The sequence below is a fragment of the Phaethon lepturus genome, unplaced genomic scaffold (genome assembly GCF_000687285.1).
Source record: "Phaethon lepturus isolate BGI_N335 unplaced genomic scaffold, ASM68728v1 scaffold51009, whole genome shotgun sequence".
NCBI classification, from domain to species: Eukaryota; Metazoa; Chordata; class Aves; order Phaethontiformes; family Phaethontidae; genus Phaethon; species Phaethon lepturus.
This window is the reverse complement of record NW_010563786.1, coordinates 11,118-37,919: the sequence shown is the minus strand read 5'-3', so window position 1 is coordinate 37,919 and position 26,802 is coordinate 11,118. Positions and strand designations below refer to the sequence as shown.

General features: G+C 40.4%; 1 protein-coding gene across 1 annotated transcript in view; it reads left to right on the top strand.

The window, feature by feature from the left end:
- The window catches only part of LOC104626673 (KAT8 regulatory NSL complex subunit 1-like protein), a gene marked incomplete at its 5' end in the record, with an annotated part of 34,432 nt that overhangs the window by 4,202 nt on the left and 3,428 nt on the right, over positions 1-26,802 (top strand). The window contains 7 exon segments of the mRNA XM_010294651.1: positions 671-872; positions 12,120-12,282; positions 15,908-16,018; positions 16,435-16,566; positions 19,004-19,128; positions 20,577-20,701; positions 21,663-21,717. Coding sequence (XP_010292953.1) covers positions 671-872; positions 12,120-12,282; positions 15,908-16,018; positions 16,435-16,566; positions 19,004-19,128; positions 20,577-20,701; positions 21,663-21,717 — 913 coding nt within the window.

Here is a 26,802-nt window from a genome sequence, read left to right as displayed (position 1 = left end):
TTTCCCTACTCCCCGAGAGCTTCCCCCAGGCTGGTCTTGGGCTCTTTTGGAGAGCTTTATTGGCACGTCCCTGGAAGTGAAGTTTAATGGCCTTGTGTTGGTTAAACTGAGTGTGCAGAGTTCCTAATCTTGATACAAATACTTCACAGTGTGTTGCGATCCCTACACTGAATGGACACTGGTTTGTAAGGCTTCACTTAGGTTTCAGTTCTTGTGCAAAAATAGAAAATCTCAAAAGTATTAGGGCAGAACTCTAGGTCTCCTTTGTGTTAGCATGACTGCTGTCTTGAACGGATGGAAGTTTGTAGGCAAATATTAGTTGTAATTTCTAACACCTAGGAGTTTTAAGTGTTAGAATTCTTGAATTTGGAAAAACCAAAAACCATTTAATGCTCGAGGGCTTAAGTTCATTTTGACATTTGTTTCCATGAGCAGAAAAGTGAACAAGAATGGTAAACTTCCTTTTGTGACCTAGCATAGAATTAATCAAAGAGCAAACAAAGTACATACATGGTTTCCTGAAACAGCCTGCTGAAACATTTTAGTGTTTATAAAATTCTCTTAGAATTGGATAACTAATGCTGATCGGGGTATGAAATCTTGGCCTGTGCATGTGGAGCATATTTAACTTTTTGTATTCCCACCGCCCCCATTAATTATGAAATTGCAGAGCTTCAGACAACAGAGAGGTATCCTCTTCAAGCAGCTGGTTGCTTGATCATCAGCACATCAAGAAAAGAAGAAGAGACAGGTCAAGACTAAGATCTCTCTCCGTGGCTAACATGAGCACATCTGCCCGAACAAGGCCACTTCACAGTTTCCAGAAGAGGAGACTTTACAGAATGCACGGTGCCTGTTACTGGAATCAGCAGGTAGGCCATCCGCTCTCCCCTCAGGAGTCAAAACCAGAGTCCAGCTGCTGGAGTCTGCATGTGTCTTGTCTGGTATGTCAGAAGAATAGTGCATGCTGTGTTGGTTATTTGTTATGTTCAGGGAGCATATAGTGTATGTGGCAGGAGTACTGGCTGTGTCAGCAGGAGCTCAGAGTTAATGAGTTGAACACAAAAATTAAAGATCACTCAGAATCCTGCTTATCAAATCGATTTGTTGTTTGGCTATCTTTAAAGCCTTTGTAAAGTCTAAGAGACAACTCAAGAGCTTCCTTGGGAGGCTTGACTGCTGAGGAAACATGCTACAGTGTAAATGAGCTACCTGCTTGTTTTCAGAATATTTGTTTTAGCTACAAGAAAGTTTACACAGCTGGTGGCACATTATTTTCTAGGAAATTAAATTGCAATATCTTAATCTTGTTTCCATTTTTGCTGTTCCTGATTAGTTATATTGCCTTTTTCATGACACTTTATGAATGCTTTAAAACTCTTTAAATTTTCCACAAAGGAATTAATATTTTAAAATGGAAAAAAAAACCCCAACATTGTCTGTTATGCAGGGCAAGGCATATCTGTTCACATCTGATATTAATAGCATATTGCTGCTAAGAATGCATGAGTTTAGCTGTGGTGCTTAAAGCAACAGTCTAATCTGGGAGCAGAGATGGTATGAACTCATTCTGTAGAGCAGTGTTAATCCCAAGTGGTTTTAATTTCTTGATTTTACTTTGCCTTTTAAAAGTGTGTTATATTGCGAGAAATCTCCATGTCTCTTCAGCTAAGGTCTAGGATTTACTAAGTTTGCCAGTGATCTGAGGATAAATCTCCCCTGCAAGCATGTTCTGTGTGAGTGTGCTGATTCTGCATCCTCTGATAAAATTGCAGAAGTGTCCCAATTTTAGCAAGATATTTTATTGAAAAACTGTCCAGTTTCTTACTAGCTTGACTTCCCAGCTTCCTGGGAGTGGGGCTTAAAGACTTGGCAACCTGCCTGGAGGGTTTGATGGTGAGGCATGTGGGTGGAGGTTTAGAGTTTGGGAGGTCTACCTCCTAGACACTTGGGCTTTTCATCTTCCTTGCATTAACCAAGGAGACTATTGCTGACTTGGACTTCCTTGTTTCCCACTCAGTCCAATCCATGTCTTGTTGAAGAGGTTGGAGGTGTCATTCCCCAACTGATGCCTCCAATACCACAAGTGCTTCTCGTAGCTGTGGGTGGAGAGTGCTCCTCAGCAAGAGACTCCAGGACTTTCCCTTCCTTCTACTTAATCATGAGGGATTTCCACTCCAGATGCAACTTCTAAATAACAGGCTTTTTTGGAAGCCTGCATCTTGCAGGCTCAAGTATCTCATATTTCTACAAGTCCTGCCTATGTCTTTGTCTTTTGAAAACTGGGCCAGGGTTAGTGCAGTTCAGAAAACAACAGTAGAAGCTTGTGAATGGAAACTTCATTTCTGCAGCCTGGCAGCAGGATTTCAAAGCGGAGTTTACATTTTTATCTTCAACCAGCCATAGAGCTGAGCTGCTTTGCATGCTTAATAGTCTACCTTGACGTGTAGACTAAAAAGATAAATTTGTAGTTTACCTTTGATTGTAGACTGCAATCAAGAAGTGCATTTTTAAGTTCCTCGTTAAGAGTTCAAATACTGGAGCTGGTGCAACTGTGTCTGCTGCATGCTTTTGTCATTTCTAGTGCTGCGTTACCATATACTAACCTACCTCCAGTGTCCCTGTACCGAAAGTGCAGAGATGTCCCAAAGACAGGGCGGTAAAAAACCCTGTAGGGAATGCTGTTTATGCTGCTCTCTAACTATTTTATGCTGTTTATGCAGCTGTCGGCTCAAAAACCTGTGTTTAGACTCTGCTTTCTAATGTCCTCTCCATGTGGAAGTTAACTGAGAGGCAATGTGGAGAGCTGCGTCATGGGCTACAGATAGATTCTGCTCATGTTCCTGGAGAAGAAAATAAGGGGTTGTGGCAGCAATCAAGCTGTCAGCTTCAGATTCATGCAACTGCCAAACTGAATTAAAGTTTTCAAAATTAAAGCAAAGCTGTGAACAAAGCCTTTTACACAGTGTTGGTTAAAAACACAGTATCAAGGATCCTGCTGGGGAAGTAAGTGATAAAATTGGACTGGACATTTCCAGCACATTCTGACAATCAAACCTAAATGGGTATAGAGTCTTTGAATTAAGAGCCATCATCACTGTATTGTTTCATTGAAGAAATCTTATTCTAACAGGCCCTGTCGCTTTCTTAGTCCTGCGCTTGCTACACTTGGGTGCCCAGCTGTTGAGGAGATTGCTCAGCTTGTAATGGAAGAACACTGGCTATCAGCCCAGTCTGACTGCTAGATTAGGCAGATGTCTAAGGGTAAGGATGCAAAATGAGGAATGGCCCCTGGGATTCATACCTAGTTTTCTCTGAAAATGCATTTATATTCCCAGTAGTAATCCAGCAAATTTCCTCTGGCCTTTCATAGAAAAAGGAGTTACTTCTTAGCAGCATGGAATGTATTTTGGGATTTTTAAGGTAATGTTAATATGCCATCTTTAGCAAGTGCTTCTCCCATATTTCTTCAAGTTTCACATATTTATATAGCCCCTGGTGCCATGGTCTGTGAGGACCCCCATTTCTTTAAGGTCACTGGCCTGAGAGCAAGCTGGAGCTAGGGGAGACTTGCTGCCACCTCCCTGCAGCAGATGTGGAGTAAAGAGAGGCCAGCTTGCCAAAGTCTGAGGAGAAGATTGAATCTTCTGAACCTCACAGGTCCTGTGCCAGCTTCTTCACGGTGCCTGGTTCAAACAGCCAGCAAGCAAATGCCTGGCAGTGCTGATGGGCGATGCCGCTCCGCAGAGTAATCTAAGCAGCAAAATGCAGACTTCACGTGTGTAGGAGATAAAGAAATGCTGGGATAACTTTGAGGAATTTGTTTTTTTGGGTTGACTGGTTGTACCCTTTGTGCATCGAATGGCATTCAGAGTTTTGTCCTTCACATCTCTTCAGATTCTTTTGGGAAGCTCATCCCCCCTTCTACCCCCCCAACATCCATGTTAGGAAAAGCAAAGTATGAAACTGTGAACTGGTATCCCATCTGTCAGTTCGTAAGGTCACTGGGAAGACAGCCACATTTTTTCTCTTATCTACTGCCATGCCACATACATTTACAATGCTGTCAAAGTTGGAGTATTTAGTGACCTAGTAGCCTCCCAGTGCCTGTTGAGAGATGCCCTATATTGTCCTCTGCTTTGCTGGATTTCTTTTTGGAAGAGGACTACACCTTCCCCTGCTCTGGTATTTAAATAACGCTTACACAAAGTAGTATCTAAAAGAAAACACAGAACTCTGTGAAACTCCAGAAGACCTGCCAGATCTACAAGATAGTTAGACTGCAGTGGGGATAAATAAAACAGGATGCAGGGTGTTTGGTTTATCTGTCACCACCCAGTATCCTCAGGAACTTGAAACATGCTTTGGGGCCAAATCCGCTTGTCCCCTAATTCAGAATGACTAAGTACCACAGATGATCTGTGAGTCATCCTTTGGCCATGGAGTCTGTTTTGTATCTCTCTTCTTTCATTATCTAAATAGCTTGGTAAGAGCTTAGGCCATTTCTTGGTTGTGAGTCAGTGCACAAGCCACTCAGAATAATCCACATGCACAGTAAACCCTGGGATTGCAGTCTGTGCTTCAGTCCAGAGGACGTGATTGTAGTGGTGCATTTCTGCAGTGTGATTTTTGAATGAATATTAAAACTTGCATGCAGGATAGCACAAAGGTGTAAACTGCGGGCATGGTCTAGTAGGATGACACGTGCCTGAGGGCAGGGGTTGGAAGTCTGAGAGCGCTTCATTCAAAATGCTGGATCTGCCACTCGTTTGCGTTGTTACAGCTGGCAAGTCAAACAACCTCTTGGTCATTGTCTCCTCCTATAAAATGCACGTAATGTAGTTTTTACACTAAGAAAGAAGACCAAGAGTAACAAAACATTAAAACCAAGACAGTCGGTAAGTAGCAGATTGGTGTCAGGACTTTAAGACATGAGCTCCAGTTGAATCATTTCCCAGTGGTTGTTGCATTTATAACTGCTCCCCCCCACCCCCGATTCTCCAAAATCTAATGCCTGGGTGCTTCTGCAAATGCTGAGGACCTATAGTATCTCCATCTCTGGCTATTTTTTGCCAAAACTTGAAGGAACTGAATTATCTGTGAGATAGCAGAAGTTCTAGTAAGTTTGTTTAAAAGCTGACAAGTGTTGTTAATACTCAGAAACTCTCGGAGAGGTCTTAGCTTAGCTGACGTGCCTTGTTTTCTTTTCTAGTATTTTATCTGTGTTGCTTGCTGCAGGGTTCTTTTAGTAACAAGGAATTTGTTTTGCCAGTACATGTTGTTAGTTTCTCATTTAACACCCTAACTAAGGACAACAGTTCCATTTTTTTCTTTTTTTTTTTTTTTATTTTATTTTTAAGTCGTGCTTTGCCAGGAGAGGTCATTGAGACTAGGTAGTGTTTAAATCTATGAAAACTTCATACAGCTATAAATAAAGGTAAGAGGCAATAGAGCAGTGAGATCTGAGGACTATCAATTTTGGTCCTATACATTTCTTTGCAGGGTTGTAGAGCATGGTTTTTTTTTAAATCTGAAAATTCTCATTGTATTTGTATCTCCACCTCCTGGAGGAAGAATTGGTTGTGTGGACTGAGGCACATGGAGGAAACCAGAATTCAAATCTGCAAAGGTGCCAGCACCCTGTAAGTTGGGAATTGAGGTGCAAAAGCTTACATTTTAGATGCCACAAGCAAACAGTTGGTATAATGTTGCCAACTCTTGCCGTTGAGTATTGCCACATTTTTTCTCTTCAGTCTCAGACAGAGTTAAGTGAGAGCAGAAGAATAGCTGCTTTTGTTTAGTGGTTTTAAAAAAAACAAAAAGAAGAGGGGGGGAAGTGAGTGCTTCTCCAGAAGGCTCCGAAACAGACAGGGAAAATGTATTTAAATTCTAGGGTTTGGGTTTCTTGTCTTAATGTAGTTCTCATGCCAGTTCTACGATTTTTGTGTCTTGCTGCATTCCCAGTGCATGCTTAGGGCCAGTGATACTTCTTGTAGATGCCACTTGATAAATACATATGGGTGTTTCACCAGGTCTTGTTAATTTTCAGGTTTTAGGGAAGAGTAGATATGTACACTTATAATTTGTCTTATATCCAGCATGCAGAGCCCTTTATCTTACTGGTTAAATGTCTGCTATCTGCAAGTGGTTTACTCTCAGGAGAGTAAGGGACGGGGAGAACAGTGTGTGTGCAGACAAGGTGTTCAATCATAATATTGTGTATAGTGTGGAAGGTGTACCCTGTTTTCTGCCAGGTGATATGTTCGTCTGGGGACGAATATTTTAGCACCTACTTCCTAGAATACAGTCCCAGTTCCTCTACCATATTATCCTGTGTTGTGGGTTTAAGGAGATACAGGTGAATTCTTTGTGGCTGTTATCAATTACTGCTTTCTCTAGCTCCCTTGGTCTGTAAATTTAAAGAAACAGCACTTTAGAACAGGTGCTATCAAGCATATTATTCAGTAGCCAGCTAGAAGTTTTGCCTTTCACACAGTGAAGTAGTCGTTTCTCGTAGTTGCGCTGAAAGGAGTCTACTGGTTGTCACCCCCCTCCTTGGTATCCCTAGATATTGGTTCCGCCACCTGCTTCTGCATAGTTTCCTGGCATTGTGACTTCTAAAAAGGCATTAGTACAGGGAATGTTGTTGTGTTGCCAAGTCTCCTGCAAACTGGTTTCAAGAAGAGGATGCATCCTGCTTCAATGAAAATCATGTAGTACCTCTGTGGATATGTCAGTCTTCTGGTCTGGGGAGGAGGATCCCTTGGCTATGGTTTACCAAGTTTGTAAGTGAAAGTAATAGCTAATAAAATTACTATTTTGACACTGGAAGTTAAAAAAAGGTGGTCTTCTATTAGTTAAAAATCAACAAAACCGGAATGGGGAAAAAAGTAGTATTCCTACGCGTTCAGCTATTCTGAATGTGTGACAAGACTGTTGTCTACTGCGGAGGAAGGAAGGGAGAACACCTTTAGCTTTGCGATACTATGATACTGCCAATGGAACTAAATCCATCCTTTGTGAGGTTTATGGCGAGCCAGTCAGCCTGCAAATTCTTGTTTTCCAGATGAAATCCTGAAGTGTGCTTTTCGCAGTCCTGCACCTTTAGCTTATTACAACATTTCTGTAGTATTTTACTGATCACATCTACTCTTTATTTCTCCATGACGTTTTTTAAAAGATATCCCTGTGGATTAACATGTCTTTCCTTCTTTTGGTTTAACTGATCAAAGATTAAGCACTAACCTTGATTTTTCAATTTATTTGCTAGTTGAACAAAAGGTCTTTGTTTCCGGATGTGGAGGACAGCATGCACTTCCCACAGAGCAAGTGAAAGACCATCTCCCATTGGCTTATAACAGGATTAAGGAAACTAAACTCCATGTATACTTATGGGGGATGGGTGGTCTCTGAGAACAGTAAAAGCTACCACTCCTTTTATGTCACTGACCAAAAATCTGAATTTGAGACAAGCCAGATGCAGAGTAAGTTGTCACTAGTGTTTCACGAAGTCTCAGTTCTGTTCTTGGAAAAACTGGTCTCTGCCACAGGATCTGCCATTTATCCTTATCGACAGCTTCAGAGGGGCCAGAGGCAGATGAATTTGTTTACGTCCCAGGGCACCTTGCCTTGCTGTACCTGACCTGCGTATAGATTGCAGGCAAGTGCATGGGAAAGGTCTGTCCATTTGACACCTATAGAACCTTCATCTGGAAGGGAGAGTGTCATGTAGTGTGTATCGTCAGCACCATCTGTTATGCACTTTCCCATATAGGGATGTCTTAGATGCTTTTCCCACCTTCTCCCCCACTACCTGTTGATAAGAGAGAAGGTCTTTGGGGGCTTTCAGATTAACCTTTCACTAGTCATGTATTGTATGTTTCCCAAAAGCACTCTGCAGTGAAGTCCTGCTTTGGGGAACCCCTGATGTTTAGCTTGTGAAATGAGACATTTCATTTAACTGTATGTTCTGCCAGAGGAATGTAGCTCTGCTCAGAGCAGATCGTTGTGTGCAGAAGAGGGAGCCCATGGAGAAGTGAGCTGGCCTTTAAGGCAGATGCTAAAGCACAGAAGCAAGCAGGTAACACGGTGCTCTGTTAGTTTGAGCTGTACATAGCGCTTCTGGAGGATTAAAAGTTAGCAGTGTGTTTGGTGTTCAAAGAGAAGGCCATCAGTCACCCACACAGTGGTTCTCTTGGATCCCATAATTAAATCTCTGCAATTTAGTTGGCTACTCATCTACTGAAGAACAGTTTTTGATACTGAGGGGGTAGCTCTTCTTTGACATTGCTGAAAAGTTCTCAGTGTGTGTGTGTAGGGAGAATAAATGCTTTTTCCTTGCCTTTTTGGGCTTACAAGAGTAATCAGAAGCAGATGTGACAGGTATTCAGCAGAGTGTATTTGAGCTAACTTAATTAACTTTCTGGATTCATACACATTGGTGTAATTGAACTGTGGCTCTCTGTACTGTTACACTTAGGCATGTTTCCAAAAATGGTAGGAGTTTTAATGATCAGTAGCTGAAACCTTGAAACTAATTCAGAATTTTTTAACTGGGGGCACAAAACATTTTTCATTTCAATTATGGCACACTTCATGGACTCAGACTTCTTTGTCTGCAGAAGGATGGTTGGGCGGTAGTGTTCAGCCTTCTGACCCCTCTAGAACAAAGGCATGAGGCAGTTGTGCTTTGCCTAATGCATCAATTTATCACAAGCAAGTGCAAGAATTGTTTTGAATATCAAAAGAAATCGCTCACTGTTTTCTGTGACCTGGTAAAGCAGTACTAAGGGAGGAAAAAAATTCCAAGATTAAAATATAGAATACTCTAGAAAATTAGATTCGTTGGTGACACCATTCCTTACGAAGTTTAAAAGAGAGATGCTATTTTAGTTGAAGATTTAAAGCTTGCACACCTCTGATTTCCTCTTAAATACAATGTATTTTCTTTTCCTCAATAGAATCAATTTAATGTAATGTTATTCTTCCTATCTACTTAAGCTGAGGAAGCATGAGGTTTTGTATTTCAGTAATGAAGAAGAATGTTTCAGGAGGTGTATGAGGTATAGTATAGCAGGGGGAAAACTGATAAGACTTTAGTAATCTCTCTTCCTTTCTGAAGTGTTGGTATTGCGGTCAGGCTTACTGTAGAGGCCTGTCTTCTAAAAGCTGTATGCCATGGTTTTCATTCAACCACTTGTCATTGCTGTGGCTGAATTTGTGGGGTTGTTTTCAGTTGGGTTTTGGTGGAATTTTTCTTGTGGTGTTGCAAAATCAATAATTAACCGCTGTAAAAGCCAGTTGGGTTGTAGACTGTGTTCTACACTGAATTGAAAGTGAGGGGAGTTTAGTTTTCCAATAAACAATCCTTAAGTTTTATTTCAGTAAGGTTGAAGCACTTTCTTTGAGCAACACACTTTCATTCCAGAATGAAGGCCTTCAGAAAATGTTTCATCAAGAGTTGATTAAATTGACATTCCTGACAAACATTGTGATTTCACTAATTCAGCATTTTCCAGTGGAAAACTACTCCATCAGAAATTTAAACCAGATCCGGTAGCTAGCAACACAGACACTGCCTGATTCTTTAGCTTTTTTTCTGGTAACTTCACAGGCATTTAAATAAAATTACTCTTGCTTCTATGTAAGTCCTTATTTTCTTCTGAATCACAAAGTGACTTAATGAAAGATTTAATTATTTAGGTGTTGATGCCAGAGAATTCAAGGAAATAACGCACAAATTCAGGCATGAGGTTTTGTAACTCCCACAAGATGAGGAAAAGAATTTTGCATTTAGCAATGTTCGCAAATGGATTTTAATACTGTTTCAGAATAGATTGAGACTGTGGAGGTTATTTGACTATGTATGCATGTTTTTGAGCAGGCTTAGCTTTAAGCTATGGTGTAAATGTGTTTGGGACTAAAGTGAATTAAAGCAAGACAAAGCGAGTCAGGACTAAAGGACTGGATGTCAGTATGTGTTGGTCTTATCTATATGTCTTCTAGGTAATTTTAATGATTAGTGTTTGGGGATTCCTTTTTACAGAATGAGAGATATATCATTTACTGTAATGTGGATTCATTTCAGTAAAAAATGCAAGCAGAAGGGGTGCAGTCACAGCTTAAATAGTGGAGATTCAGTAAACTGGTTCATTTCTAAAAAGCAAATATTAAGAGGAAGTATGCTTTTGTGCATTTTTTGAAAAGCAAGCCCTTATTGCGTCAAAGGTAAAGCAACTACCTAAAAGCTTTAGTTTAATGGTCCATAGAATGGGAAACATTAAATTCACTTTAGCATTTATCCCTCTAGTGTTTCCAAACACAGGTCCCAGTTCTGCCAACACTTCGTGGATGTTTAAAGTTTAACAGATGAAAAATCCCGTATGTCTGTCACAGGAAAATAACAGAATATTGATTTGCAGGAGTCCTGGGCTAGAAGAGAATTCTTTCCAAATTAAGTTGAAAGTACTTGTGCATACACCTGTGTATGGAGATCAAGGTGGATATAGGACCGTTAATGTTTTCCTGTGGATAAAAAAAGAAGGGGAATCCAAGAACCCTACCACCACCACAGGGTCTCCCCTATCATAACATGCTTACTTGATTTTAATAGTTCCTGCAGTACAATACCAGCATAGGGAATTTGCCGATTAAGAAGGGAAGAGATGGAACGGGGAACTTTTCTGAGTTAGCGTGGGTTGTGAATACTGATGCCACCTGACAGAAGGACTGATTTCTGTAAGTGGAGGGTGATTTTATGTGGTAGATATAATCAGTGCATCACTAACAGATGAGTGGCACTGCTAGAAAACAGCCTAGAATATTTCAGGCAGGAGGAAGTAGCTGAAGAGATTTCTTGGATTCGGAAAGCAGAAGTACTGAAAATGCAAGTAATGTCTGTTTGATCATCTTGCCTCTGATGCAACTGCTAGATGTTTCCCTTTCATTCCCTAAAAAGTCGAAAGAAAACCAAGACGACTACTGCATTCTTGCAGTTTCTTACATTGAAATCCTTTTCCAGGAGATGAAAAATGTGGCAGTTTACACAGCGTTAGACTAAGACCCTTGAAGTGCCCCAGTGCCCCCTTCCCTCCCTTCCAGTTTGTAGGATCTGCAGCATTTGGCAAAGTATCAAAAACTTACGGAAGCCTTTACATAGGTCAGTACCTTTGGGGTTACTACCACTAGTATCCAGTAAGGCTGAAAGTAGCGTAAGCAACACTATTTCTCTGCAGTGCTTTTGTAGCTTATTCTGAAGCACAGACTACTGTTGACTCCTGCCCTGTAGTATCACATTCAACTCTTTCCTTCTGTCTTTCAGAACTCAGTATATTGCCTGCACTCTGCTGCATATTCCTGCCCATTTTCACCCTGCCGTTTGACTTAGTGTCGTGCTACCTCGTGCCTACCAGTTCTGCGCAATCTGTCATCTTACCTTCCGTACTTTAACAAGCCTTGCAAATAAGCAGCTAAATTAATCTGTCTTTGAAGCTCTCCTCTTTCTAGTAATTCCTCTTGCTACCTATTGATCAATGCTCAATGCATCCCTCTCCATATTTATTGCTGTGTATCTTCTTTTGTTTGTGTTGCTTATCTGGTATTTAAATTATAACAAGGTAAGGACTTTGCCCTCTTGCTTTGTGTAGGTGCACGGTGTGCTGAAAATGTTTAATATTGTGTCTTATGTTAAAATGTGTGAGCTCAAACTGTCAAGAGGTATCTTACTAAGTCGATAAATGGAGGAGAACCCTGTATTTAGTCTGGTGTTAGTTTCATTTGTGTATCTATATCAAGTCTATTGTGCTGGAATGGAACTTTAAGGGATGTTTGTTTGTCATAGGATATATCAAAATAATGACTGGAAACAGTTACATTTTCTCTGGAAACTTTGACAGCTGTTTCCTGGCCCTAATTGAGGGTATTTTTTGCATTCTTCGTATTGTGCACTACCGTCCATGAAAAGTGGAAGTAAGTCATACTTAGACTAACTGAAGTTTGTAGGAATATTTTTCCCATTCAATATTGAAGGGTGTCACTCACTGACGTTTTTTTCCTTCTGGTCTAATTTGAATGAATTGAGTAAAGGAGAAGTTAACCTTTGTTTCTGTATATCCTTGCAGACTTCACCATCTAGAGATGCCTCCTTTCCATATAAAACTCAGTTACCATGTATGGTGCCAGCCTCAGCTTTAAGCAATAGTGAGTACAGCGCAGAATCTAAAATACTAGATTATGTGCAAGAGCTGGACTCTTCCTTCCATCCGGTCTTATCATTCCCTTCAGGTAAGTGACGCCATGACTCTAACAGAGGTTGGTTGTGCTTGGGAGAGCTGTAGAGTTTATGGACTAACTTTTCTTTTGAGTGATTTTAGAACTTAGTTCTCTTACAGAAAATCTCACGCTGGCAAAATGCATGAGATTAGACTAAATAAAAATCTTCACTTCATTCTGGCATTTGAAGAACACATATCCTAGATTTCCCATACCAGTAATGTGATTACATCCAAGAAAGACTGGTCAGGGAAAAGGTGTTTTTTGCATATTTCATTATGTGTCTAACTGAGTCAGTGTTAGCCCTTTAGATGGTGCTTTTGCCAACACACTTGGTTGTGGTGTTTTTGTCAGCAGCTTTCAGTTCAGGCCTTTTGGACTAGGTTCAAAAAACTTTATTTAGGTTTTCTAATTGTTTTTGTGATAGTCATCCTTTTTGGTGATCTTTGAAGTTTATGGTTTCTGTCATCTGATTCTTTAATCTTTTTGAACAATAATGCAGATGTTTGTGACTCAGCTCTGAAACTAGTGCAGGTGCAACTTGACAGGACTTGGGGCTTCAAAATAGCATATTAAATGCTGTGATCAGCAGAAGGGATTCATTCTATTGGATTTTTTGCAGGGGGGGTATTTTAGGAAAAACCTATTACCATGTAGTTCCTGACCAGTAAAGGAATTCTGTTATGGGGGTCATCTTTGCTGCAAAATAACCCTGAACGTGAGACTGGGACTTGCATGGAACTGTTTAAGTCATTAATCAAACCCACTGTCTTCCCAGAATGACAGTGTAGACACTGCAGCCTGGTATTAGGAAGTCAGCAATTGAAGTAAGTCTTGGATTTGGAGAACTTGTCACTGGCCAGTAGAGAAGACCCAAGTGTAGAATCCTGAGGCGGCCTCAACTCTTGCAGGTTTACGAGGGTTTACATCCCATGTATGGGGTAAAGAGGAGATTATTTTGAGGAGCAGATAGAGGAAACAGAACACTCACTCCAAGAGTGCAAATAGCCCAGTCAGCAGGACTCTGTTGTGGAGAGGAAAGAAAAACACCTCTTAAATCTTTCTTCTTTACACATGCTCCCCATCACTTACCTTGTGACTCTGCCAGCCCAGCTGGACAGGAGCCAGCGGGGTTAGAAGTGTGTTCAAAGATAGCCACATAAGGCTGTGCCCCTTGCGTTCATTCTTACCTTACTCTTAAGGGAAACTAGAAAGTTTAACAAGAATATTGACATTTTCTTTTCTCAAAAAAAGATTAATCATAAAAAAAAAAAAGGGGGCTTTGGATTGCATTGTGGCTACTGTTGGTCACTTTGCCAGGATGGAGGAAGAATAATGTTATTTTAGCTTCATTCTGATAGCAAGAACATCTTTCTTTTGAGGAGTATTTATTCTCTTTTCAAGGAGCCTTAGCCTTGCTCATAATAGTTGAGACAGGACAAAAGTGCTAGACCTACTATCTCCTGCTCAGATACGGTCCTTGTTTTTGAGGGAGGCTAGATTCATGCTCTAGTCTCTGCTTTGTGTATTTTGCTGCCTCTACCTTCTCATGAAGACCACTAGTCTACTTGTCATTTTCTTTCCTATGAAAGAGTTGTTGTGAATAAATATTATTGGTATTTGTTCCATTTTGAAACTGTGGGAGTTTCGTTCTTCAGTGTGCGAGGAGGGATTAAAATTCAAGATTCAGATGATGTTCTCTCTTGTACCTGTTTTTTATTTTCAGAGGAGAATCATAATTTGCAGGCAACCTGGTAAGTATAGTGTAGTGGGACTCGCTCACTAGTGTAATCCTGGAAGCATAATTGTCCTTACGGTTCGAAGACTTTCCTTCAGAGTTTCCATATTACCGAGGGTCTTGACCAAAAATGTCAGTGGTTGCAGCATCCCTTGAGCATAAAAATGCCTCTTTAAACTTGCACCCCAATAACTGGAAAATTGTAGTTTGCATCTAAGTTTGGGTTTCTGGTATTTCTGCATCTAGTCTGTGGATAAACTGGAACAAACACTCCTGCCCTTTTGACTAAGATACAGGAGCGCGTAATAAAAAATCTCCAAGATATCCAGGTGGTTCCTCAGGGGAAAAAAAAGAGGAGAAATGTATGTTTTACTCAGAAGTAGAATAGGAAACACGGCAAAAACCCTGGGGGGAAGAGCCTTTTACAGGTCACCTTTAGTCTTGTGACAAAATGTCTGGTTAGATCCATATCAAATTGAAATAAAAAGTTCTTTTTAGTTAGCAAAATATGTTGACAGTTTCTGTCCAGGCAAGTCCTGAAGGCACATGAGGCTAAGGTGGTGTGTATATAAAAGTAGTTTAATGCCCACCCTTTGGCCTTGCCCTCAGTCCTTTCCTGATTCTGAGTTGTCAAGCCTGCTTCTTATGTTGACGTGTTTTTTTCTACTTAATTTCTCTTCTCTGTTGTAATTTTGTTCCCGGGAAGGCTTTTCAGACAGAGACTTATTTTTCTTAAGCCTTCCTGCCTTACAACAGTAGGTAAATTCCTTACCACTTGAGATGTTTTGCAGACTAATTCTTGGTTAGAACTCCCTCAGGAAATGAATTACATTGCCCCGCTGTAGCCTTTGCCTGAGAGAGAAAGAAAGAACGTACCTTGAAATTACCTTGAGGCTCCCAGCAGGAACAATTTACAAAAGCATTAATTACCTGTACCCAAAAGGCTGAACGGAAGGCTTTTCAGATTACAGGGAAAGTTCACTGTGTGCTCTCCACCGTGATGGGTTTTGTGCAGGAGTTAGTCAGGAAGGGAACACCCCAATCTTACTCTCACTTGATACCGTCCAGAGTTTATTTTCATGAAGAACAATTCTGGAGTAATTGCAGGTACTGTTTATTCCAGAGAAAGACAGTCTTGCTCTTTCTTTTGACTTTGAAGACCACAAAAAGTGTTGGTAATCTACAAAGTGTGTGTGCCTGCACTGGGATTTTTTCAGGACTATTCCTTAGAGTCCTACCTTGATCTGAATTGTCTTGTCAGCCCTTAGAAGCTCTTATGGCTGGAGAGCCTGGAACCCCTTAAGTGTACTGCCTTGGTCAGCACGTATGGCAGTGTAGCTTTCACAGCTAAAAATGGATTTGTTTTTACCACGGCATAACTCTCACCTCCCATTAATAGAAAGAGAGGTACCTTGAGATCTTACCTCCAGGCAATTACTGGAGATTATCTTTTATATGACTTACATAACCGCTAGAAAAGACTACAGGTCTTTGCCTGTAGCAGAGGATAGCACTCATACAATAACTATCTTGCTGAGAATTATCTTGCTTCAAATTTACTCATGCAATAATCACTACTTTGAAATGTCCGGCTGGGCTTTTTGGGGATATTGTCATTGAGTTTTCCTTTGGCTCTCACCAGTTTCAGTTTTCCTATATTCTCTTCAGCTTGACGATGTGAAGACACTGCTGCTATAGAGACAAGTGATCGGTCTTCACAGGAGTTACTCAGCACTGCCATTCCTCATGAGTTGAAGGACTTAAGGCAGCAATATTGCTCATAGTTTATATTGCACAGTGGTGTGTAATCGATTCCTAGACCTTTAGTGATGATGCATAATTCATGGGCTCATGAGTTGCCATCTTTCTGATACAGACTCTTTGGATTTTTTTTATTAGATATTCCTCTTCACATATACTTTGAAACATTATTAAGGAGGGATGACATCAAAGGAGAACCTGTTGATACCTCATCTTTGGGAGTGGATTTTAAAATATCTCCAGACAATGGTATGTAAAGCAAAATATTTTGGTATTTGCAAGACATTTTTTCATTCATTTGCCAGTACTTTCTGTCCTGAAGAGGTTCAATTTATAAATTCACCATAAAGCAGGTTATCAGAGAAGGTAACCGGCTAAGGCTTTAGGAGTAAGAAGAACCTCTTCCCAGACCACAGTGTCAGGTTCTCCTTTGTTACACTGAAGTGACCCCATCAGAGCCATAGGAGGGCACTAATAACTGGGCGAAGTTTGGACCATGGGTGCTTGCAGACATGCGTGCCTGACTGCAGTACTGTTTACTGTTTGGATTCCTATGAAAAGACGGGCGTGTTTTCCATTATAAATGCTTCAGTGGTTGAAACTGCCTATAAATTGCACCAATGGAAAATAAGTTTTTAACTTGATACATGCTTTTCCTGTTGTAGACTATAATCAACTTTCTGTCAAACAATGGAGCAGTGGCTGTTTATCTAATTCCAAATCTCAATCGGTGTCAGGAACATCTGACCAGCTGTCAGAAGGAAGAAAGAAAAGACATCTAAGTGAGACAGCAGTAGGTAAGAGAAAAATAGTATTAAGATGGCACTACTTCTTCAAAAATATGTGCTGTATGAATTAGTTTGTTATCACTGGGCTTTTAGAATTAATTTTAAGTTGTCTCCAAAAAGGATACTGTATGAAACTTTACAGGAGTTAAGGAATGGACTTATGGCACCATGAAAATAATGTGTTATTTTAAAGCATAGTAATCTTTCTCTTACTTCTTGAGTATATGTTAGAAAAAGAGACAAGCTTCTGTATTTTATTTTTTGAATACCCTTTAAGGAAACTGCTCAGCAGTCCAGCTGTGTTTTTCTAATACTGGGTGTCACTATTTTTAATATGAAGGTTTTTTTTAATAATAGTCAGTGAAACTTTGAATTGCAAAGTTATCTGTCAAATCATGTGCCCAACCAAACATTTACTATTCCTGGCATCTGTGGCCAGCTATGTTTTCATTTGTTGTATACTGTCATTTGTGGTTCTGGTTTCTTTCCAGACTGTTAAGAGGACTTGTGGGTAGTCAGTGCTTATAATTAGCGTTTTCACCCTTGTTACCTTTGTATTTTAAGCCATTGAATCTCTACTTCGGCACTTGGAAAATTAATAGAAAGCCCTGAAAGTTCTGTAGAAAAATGTGATAAAATGTGACAAAAAATTGGGCGTACCATTCATTGTAAAGATAAATAGCGTCTTATCTTTCCAGGCTATTAGAATATAAAACCTAACAGATTCTGCTACAAATTTGTTTATTTGTGACCTTCTGGAAAATCTTTGCCAAAATTCCTCACAAGACCTTTGAAGAAAATAAATCACTGAGTAAGAAAACAAACTATATAGTTTAAAATTTCCCCTAAGAAACAATTTAAAGATATGAATGATTGGTTAACATTGTGGAAAAACGTCCTTCTGGTGCATATCCAGGTAAAACTGCTAGTGTAATCTTGCAATAGAAGTGGAGCTGTGGGAATTACTGCAGAGATTATTTAAACAAAAATTATGATCAGTTAAAAAAACCACAAACACACACACACACACAAACCACCCCCCCAAAATCACAGCCCAAAACCAGCCAGCAACACAACCCCAAACCAAAAAACGTATTGATTAGGAAGTTAGGGGAGAGGTTTTGCACAGACTGAAAACTGTCTCTGATTTAGATGAAGTTTTTTTTTCTCTGCATCATTCCCCCAGTGCATTACGGTCCTCCCCCTTGCTGTGCAGCCTTCTCTTTTGCTGTGTGCCTGTCTCCTCGGGAGGTGGGATCCTTTTCTCCATGCCACCCGTTCCCCTAACCAGTCACTGGCCCCCAAAAGGCGGATGCGGCCACGTTGTTTCCCTAAGCGTACCGTCATGCACGCTGAGATCAACAATTGGACTTACTTGGGAGCACTAGTAAGAGAGAAAACTTCTTGCTATAAACCTTTTGAAGTTATAATTAGTCTTCTGCCAATAGTATTTAGTTCTTTTGAGTTAATAGAACAAAAAAGCAATCTTTTATCACAAGGATCATAGTTTCCCAATGCCAGAAAACTGCTATGGGGTGTATTTGTGAGCAGCAGCACAGTTCTAGCTTATTAGTGCTATGGGTGTAGTAGTACATATTTATTCCTAATTTGGGCTCTGTCTAGGAGAAATTATCCATGGGGAAGGTCAGCCTGATGAACAAGGCCAAAAATAAAACCTTGTGCCAGGGAGTTGCAGAGCAGCCTGGGAGATGAGAGTTCATGTCCTTGACCCAGCCTGTGCAATACAGTCTTTAGCATCAGGCTTCCCTCTTTTTTGATGTTGGAATACACGGACCCTTTTTATTAATTGGTATATTAAAACTGAGTTCTCTTTTCTTACTGGAAATTAAGATAGAAGGAAAGTAGAATACAGGTGGTTAAATTCTGAATCCCACTAAATGCTGCTTACACTGGGACTGAATAAGAGAGAGAAAACAAGAATTATGATTTGTCTGGAGCAGTGGACCACTAGAAGAAACCACACATGGAGATCTATAAACTATTTTTGTTACCCTTGCTGCCAGTTATTATTTATCAAGGAAGAAACCATCAGCCAGGGCTCAGTGAACTGGTACGTCAGTGAGATGCACCCCAGCTGGGGAAGCACTGCTAGGGAACACCAGGGAACGTTCCGCTAAGCTGATTGCATTTGTTGTGCATGTAGTCTATGGCAGCTCCTGAAAAAAGGCAGCAGGATTTGCCCATATGAAGCCGGTTCCACGAGAAGAAATCCTTCATAGAAGGAGAGGGATGAGGTTTGTGGAACGACAATGACAGGATGAGTAGCAAGTGTTTATTTAGTTGGCTTTTTTTAGTATTCAGTACATTGTAAGCGGTTAGCTGTGGGCTTCTAGAAATGACTTTACTATTTCTGTATGGAAAAATTTCTTTAGTCTAATAGACAACAGCCAGTATGCATTTTTTTAATTATTATTTTTTGTGACAGGCGAACGTAATGCTAGGTTTGAGACATTCTCCTTTCAACATGCAGAACCGGACTCCCATAGCAGTTTTGCTGCCGGGACCAATGTCAATGCAATGACTAGGCCCTCTCACAGCACTTCATCACAGGTAAACCAAAAACATGCCACTGTCTTAACTGAAATACCAAAGGAGAGTCGTGCCAATTAATAATCCAAAACCACATGCCTTTTACATCTAATTTACTGTTAAATTACAGTACAGAGCATTTTTATAGTGAATTAAGTGGATTATGTTAAGTAATTTATTCCAGATTGAGTATATGGCGTTCCTAAAACAGATACTTGGCTTGTAAAAAAAATTTTGCAGATCGTATAACTGGAGCGTAAGTTTAGTTTATTGGCATTGGGCCTTTCATTTGGGTTTTTTTTTTATTATTATTTTATTTTTTTTCCCAATTTCATGAAATATACTGTGATTTATGTTCCGAATTTTACACAAGGGCTCTTATGACCCTTTTTTCTTGGTGCAGCTGCATAAAATGGCCTCACGGTGCACATACAGTCACAGAATTTATTAACTCCCAGCTTTGCTGCTTAAAAGCTTTTGTGCAGAACTACAGGCAAAGTCTCTGGTATATAAATTTTCTGAGGAGCAGCAGAGCTCCGGTTCAGTGAGGTCCCTGCAGAAACATGCTTTTTTTTTTTTTTGGAATTCATTGAGAATTTCATTATAATATTCAGATTTCAGTCCCATGGTTCTGTGAAGCCTAGTGGTATACTGGTGCTCTGTAAATCATCACGTTTCAATTTGGTGATGACTCCTGGAGAGCCGAGTTTAAATCTGCTTCCCACACACAGTTTTGACACTCGTCCTTTTTTCCCTTGCTTGAGCAGAACATCATCAAAGAATACCTAAATGAGCGTTTTGGAACAGACTGCTTCCGTTAATGTTCAGCTAAAAATTGAGATTGGAATAATACGGAATGTATCATGATTTAAAACTAAACTCCCTCCTGTAATCGAAGAACTTCAGTTCAGAACCCATGTAGGTTCCATGCGTTAGTGGGCAGAGACCACCACCAGGAATCCTACTGTGATCACGCCAAAGAAATTCAGTTTCTGTCTTTTGCACATCTTTCAGAAAACCGCTTTCCATGTAGGCTGTTCTTTGCTCCTAAATGTAGCTTCATTCTTTTGGAATTCCTAATTGTATCACACTGAAGAACCACTTGGGTCATGGGTTAGTAGACAATTATAGAAGGTCATCTTTGTAGACTGAACATTATGAAGAAGGCAGCATTAACTTCAAAGCTCTAACAAGTATTCAGAATTAACTGTAACTGAAATCAAGGAAGGGAAACATCCACTGATTTCAGTATGAGTTATGCCAGCAAGAAGTAAATCTCTGAGATGAGATAGTGTTAAGATTTGTTGAGATTCCGTTGGGGCAGGGGGAAGTCAGAGGTCATTAAGCCACTAGAAAATGTGTTAAAATTGCAGACTTTCTCCTCATGCAGTCCTCATGTTTCTCAGCTAATGTGTAGTTCCTACGATTTGAGCTGATGACTCTCATTTTGTATTGATTATGTTATACAGCATAACGCCAGAAGGAGGTTGAGAAGTGAGAGCTCCTATGATATAGACAACATTGTTATTCCAATGTCGCTGGTGGCACCATCAAAGTTGGAGAAACTACAGTACAAAGAAATCCTTACCCCAAGGTTTGTTCATGACCTCCTTAGTTGGAAAGAAGGTACCAAAACGAACATGAGAACGTTAGCTAAGAATATCATTAAGATGTAGTTAGATAATTTTATAATACTAAGATGATCTTTTAATGTACTCGGGGGTCTTTTCTGTGCACTTCAGTTTGTGTGACTGGAGCGGTGGGAAGAGTGGACAGCTGATAGCACAAGGGAAGTAGTCCGATACACACAGGGAGGTGGCAATTGCACAGCCTGGCTAAAAATAGAAGTGGGGTTATATCATCTTAATTATAGTGATATTTGTGGCCTTCAATGTGCCATAAGGCTGACAGGCTCTGAATGGTTATTTGGAGGTTGCTGTCCTTTTTGTGTGTTTTGGTTCTACTTTCAGTCAATTAAAGAGAAATTGTTTTAGCATGTATTTTTAAAATTTATCCATTCTGATACAATAAATAAGCTTATTTTTTTTCCATACAGTGTAAACCTATAATCCATGATTCTAGAGACATGTGTGTGTGTCTCTCTCCTTTTTTTTTGTTGTGTTTTTTTTTTGTTTTTGTTAAGACAAAGAACATCTTTAGATTGCTAAAATGGGATAATTGATCTCCTGTGCTGTAATTCAGTGGCTTACTAGCAGATTGCCTGAAATGGCTAAATGGCTAAATGCAGCTGTTCCATACTTGCTTTTATATTGTCTTTAAAGCTAAAAAAATATTATTAAGACTATTGGATAGCTTAAACTGTGTTGGGAAAAGGAAGGATATTGGGTTGGAAAAGGAAAATCTAAATTTCACGTATCTGGTATCAGCAGCCTAAATTTGAAATTATTTTCTCTGAAAGAAATTTTGAAGCACAAGCAGTGTTGAAGAAGGAGTAACTAACATGGTAGTATAAAAACAGAAGAGTCATCTTTATTGCTGAAATAATGAAAGAGCACTTAGGTAAATTAATTTAACTGTTCTTGTCTCATTTCTAGTTGGAGAGTTGTTGAATTTCAACCTTTAGAAAGATCTCATACAGATGAAGAAGAGGTAGGCTGTATTTTAATTAAACCATCAGTTTTTAGTTAAAGTAGATATCGTATAGAATTGGGATAATCGGTACGTATTTTCCAAAGTCACTAACTTCATGCAAATCCTGGTAAGTTTCAAATTTCAAAAAATAAAGTATTGGACTGTGAAAATGTGTCTTATCCCAACCTGCTTGACCCAATAGCGGATGACAGAAATGTATCTCCATTAATAATCATTGTTCACTTGTTCGTTTGGCTGCTTCTGTCCCTCACTGCTGGCCCAGTCAGTGTTTCCAAAGGGTCCCTTTGGTCAAGCTTCCACTGCCCCTGCTCCTGGGCACCGTGATGCCAGGTCTCCCAGTGCGACTGTCTCCTCGGGGCAACCTGTGCGATAACCTTTTGCCCTTCTCTCTCATCCTCTTCTTCGACAGTCAGTTCCCATGGCGTGTTGCTCTTCAGGAGGTAATTTGGCATTTTGCCTGTGGGCCCAGCAGGTTTCCTCAGTTTTCTTCTTGGTGTTCATTTTCCTGCAGCCCTCCTGTGGGGAGTAAACTTTTCTTCTTTCTGCTTTGTCAGGAACAACATAAACTTCAGCATTTCCTGCTTGCTTCTCGAGCTAAGTTTGCACATTGTGTTGGGGAACAACACACTGTTGCTTCCTCCAGACATAGGAATCTACCTTTTTCTTCCAGGGAATGTCTGTGGGCTTTGCAGCTGGGGGGTCCATTTCTCTCCCCTAATTGGGAGTTTGAAGGCATTTCCTAACCCTAGTGTGAACGTCTGGTCTCTAGGTTTGGTCCTTAGGCTGGTTTTATGTCCTTCCGGTCTTTTTGTGGCTCCTTTTCCAGAAACCTGCCAGTTTTGCTGTCCTTTGGACATCTCAAATCGCCCTCCAGTCTCTGCTGTAGGCTGCTACCCACTGTTGTAACTGTAGGACGTGCATTCGTACCTTCATCCACAGTATCTGTTCTTGAGCTCCTTTTTTGAAGAATCTCTACGAGCAGGGTTTAGGTGCCTCAGTGGTAGAAAAAGATTGCATTTGGGTAGCAGTACAGAAGGTTATGCTAAACACGGTAAACAAATCATTATGCCACTCGTGGGGGTAGAAAATACAGCCTCCATAAAGGCACTAGCTTCCTCAGAGTTTTACTAGGCCTGTAGCTGCCTGCTTCTCGGAAATGAACCTTTCCTTTCAGAAAGCATCATGGTCTCAGATCCCTGCCTGGTGCAGTTGCACTCATTTGGAACCATACTTTTGGGTCAGAAGGAAGAGAAAAACTTATCCTGTCTCTGCCTTTTCTCGTGCACTTGAGAAATTTTTGTGAAATGTGGTGGTCAGACTTATGTCACCTCCACTACCGCCTTTTGGTTTGGTACCGTCTCTGCTAGCAAGAAGGATGCCTGATCTTCTTTTACAGTGAGAAGGTCAAATTACAGACATAGGAGAACTCTCCTGCAAGGATATTTAATTAAAGCATTTGGAGAATAACTAATAAGGCAGCAAGGGCGTGCTGTCTCTTGAGAATCTACTGTTCATTGCCCTCTCTTCATCCTGGTATCTGGGGGGTAAAAAAGGAGTTTCAATAGCGATTTGCCTTCAGAGCTTCAAGGTTTTTCTTGTTTAGGTTTCAGATCCCATACAGATGACTTGTCTTACATACTTTCAGCATATTTTGCTGAAGTGACTTCAAGGTGTCTCTCTGTGGAGCTCATGGGCTAATTGTTCATTTAGTAGCCCTCCCAGTCCATTTGTATTTGGCATGACTAGCTGATCCTGTATGATTCATCCTTTGGCCAGGAAATAACTTGAGTTAACAATAAAGCAGCTTTGCCTCCTGCTGTGGTCCACTGCTTCTGTATCGTCTGTCAGCTGCTGGGTAGAATGAGAGAGGAGAGATGTCAGACAAGAGGAAAAATGCTAAAGTTCTTTGTCTAAATCGTCCTTTGCCAGTTTTCCCCCTTTCTTTTGGAATTGTGTTAATTGGTTTGGATGTTTTTCAGAGTACTAAGAAAAGGTGGTTGTCTGATCATAATTCTTCCACTTCCTTGCTTTAGGTTTTAAGCTAAGTTGGATTTGTTAGTAAGCTTGAGAAAAGACATGAGAAAACAGCAGCATTACCTTTTTGCATTTTCTGTACTCACACTCTGACACTCTTGAAATTGTTCCTTGTACTGAAATTTAAGGCAAACTTCAGTACAATCATTCGTGAAGGACAACAAAGAGGGCAAAATGTGCTTTCCGCTTTTATATAAAGTAAGCTGCTGCTTTGCTTTTTCCACTGCATAGCAGCCTGTGGTGGGATGGTATAATGGTTTCTTTGCTGCCTATCTTCTGCATAACTAAATCTAAAACTCCTGGAGTTGTCCTTGTGTCATCCAGCAGTTAGGGATTTCTTCCACTTGGTATCTCCCTCCCCGTGCGCCGCCCCCCCCCGCAGTTTTTCCCCCCCCTTTCTCTCTCCATTTAAAGGCTTTCAATGCAACAACCTGTATCCATGCAATAAACTTGCAGCCAAAGTTTCTACAAGTTACAAAAAAACGTGTGGTCCCTAATTTGTCATGTTCTACAGGAGCCACACTCAAAGGATGGAAACTCAGCACTTTCTGAAAATCAGGCCTAGTCACCGTGCCTTTATTTGAGTACAGAAAGCTTACCTTTTTTGGGTGCCTAATTTTTGTTTCTGGACATTTTGCCTTACAAGGACAACCATAACAGTTGGGCAATGCAAAAGTTAATCTACTATCTATGTCTGCTCTGTCACTTGCTCTAAAAATACTTAGTTTTTTGAAACAGAGCGTTTGAGTTTCCTGGTTTGCATGTATGCATTTGCAGTCTGTTACTGCCTGAAGGCATGGGAGGGTGTGGCACGGGTTTTCCTGTTTTATTTTGTTTTTAATTTGTTTTGTCCAGGTTCATGTTTCTGGCAAGGCATGGTTGTAAAGTAATGTTCAAGTTTATTTTGTAGTTGTTTTAGTAATAACATATACTTCAGAATAATTCTGTTTGTAATTCGTTTTGCATAAGTGTTCTCATGGCTTATGACTCAGTGTTTCCCAGGAAGCCAAAGACTTGAAACACAGACTTTGTTGTTTGGAGAACCTTTCAGAAATATTCCTGGTGCTATTCAACATTAATGCACGGTGTCTTGTAGCTTAACTAGATGTGACGGGGGGATACAAATCTTAAGTTTGCTTTAAGTCTGTTTCTTTGAGTGAGATCATTAGCCGTGCCTCACAAACAGGCCTTCCCAACAGTCTTTCCTCTCAACATCACTGCCAGGTCCATCCACTAAGGAATGACAGTTCTTCTGTCCTTTTTCAAACTAACCTTAGTAGAGGGGGGAAATACCAAATTTCTCCAGTTACAGCAACCTCAAATTCACCTAAAGTCGGTGGAAGAAATACATAAAGTGTTAAAAAGCTGGAGAGGGTCAGAGGTTGTACTGAACCAAGCAGAGACCTTTTACTCTGGTTGTAATGTGATATTATCGATAGAACAAAGAATAATTTTTAAATAAGAAAATGTATTACTTGTTAGTCTTGAGTGGAATAGGGTAACACTCATTGTAAATAAAGAAGTAGTTAAATCTGCTATCATCAGCTATGCAAAAGAAACAGTAAAGCTTCTTTCTGTATTTTTCAAAACTTTTCGCTTGGAGAAGAATGTGGACTTTGATTTTTGAAAGGAAGCTTGTTAAAAATGAAGTTTCTTCCCAGCATGAAAGGTTTTGGCAATTTGCTAAGAAAAGTATTTTCAAAGTGTGAGTTTTTTCTTTCAAAATTATCTTTTGTTTCCACTTCAAAGGAAATCTGAGCACACAGAAAAATCCTCAATTTTCCCTGAGGGAATAGCACTTTTGTAGTTCATAAAATTCTCACTTTCACGCTATACATCACTGACCTTGGAAAGACAGAATCTGAACTGAGATGCAGCCCCGTACTGATGCCATGCAAGTGACAGAGCTGGTGAATTCCAGAGAGGAGGAAACCCATTAAGTTGGCTTGCATGAAAGGAAACCAGCAGCTAACAAAGTGGTTTGTGTTTAACATAAATAAATAAGAGCAATGAGAGTCTTCAAAAAGCAGTCATGAGATGGGCAAACAAAGCAGGCCTGTTTGTCTGAAGGTTCCTGTTGAGTGCTGGGCTGAGGAGGAATGGGGCAGCTACAGTTTTAAACAAGCGGGTCGTGTGGCCGTTTCAGATTGTGCCGAAGTCTTTGGGATCCTTTTCATTGGCCCGTTAAAATGTCATTGTGAGGCTGTGGTTCGTGACCAGCCGCCTAGGTTGGAAATGTGCTCTCTGGCAAGCTGAGTGCCACTACCAGGTGTGCTTACAGACGCAGAAATGCATTGTAATACTTTGCATTTGTACCCATAATGGTCACGAACTACCTCGGTGCTCCAAGGCTTGATACAAAGAATGGCTTCTGCAGAAAAATCTCAGGGCTGTTAGTGGTCTGCAGTGCAGTACTTCCAGCTGACAGAGTAAACTATATTGTATGGCTCTATCTGGCACTGTAGCGAGGACTCTGCGGTTAGTTCTGGATTTTATCAGACTCAGTCGGCAGATAAATGGTGTTACACAAGTAACACCGCTGAGGATTCTGCTTTATTAAAAAAAAAAAAAAAAATCGATTTATCTTCCATGACCCCGTGATTATTGGTATAGTTCTTGTCCAGGACTGATCTGGCAGTGCATTTTCACAGCTTCTATGACCAGGAACTGTTCTTTCCTAGAATTTCTCCGCTTTTGAGTTGGGAGTGGCTGGCATAAAATCCATGGCTGCAGCACTCGCATGTTCTCACCCCCCTTGGCTTTTTAGGTGAACTTTGAAGAGGTTGAATGGTTTGGAGCACTTTGAAATAACTCTGAGCTGTGCTGGAGGGGTCCAGCCAAGAGTGCTTCCCACAGAAAAATGAAGATGGCTCTTTCAAAGTGAAGGTCAGATGTGATAGCTACAGCTGAGGAGTTCCACTTGGAGACCTGGCTCTTGACTACAAGCAGTTAAAGTACTTGCATTAGGGCCGTTTTTAAGCTGTAGCAGGGTCATGCAAATCATTTGCTAAAAAATAATCTCTTCAAAGCAGAAACCATTTTCTGCTT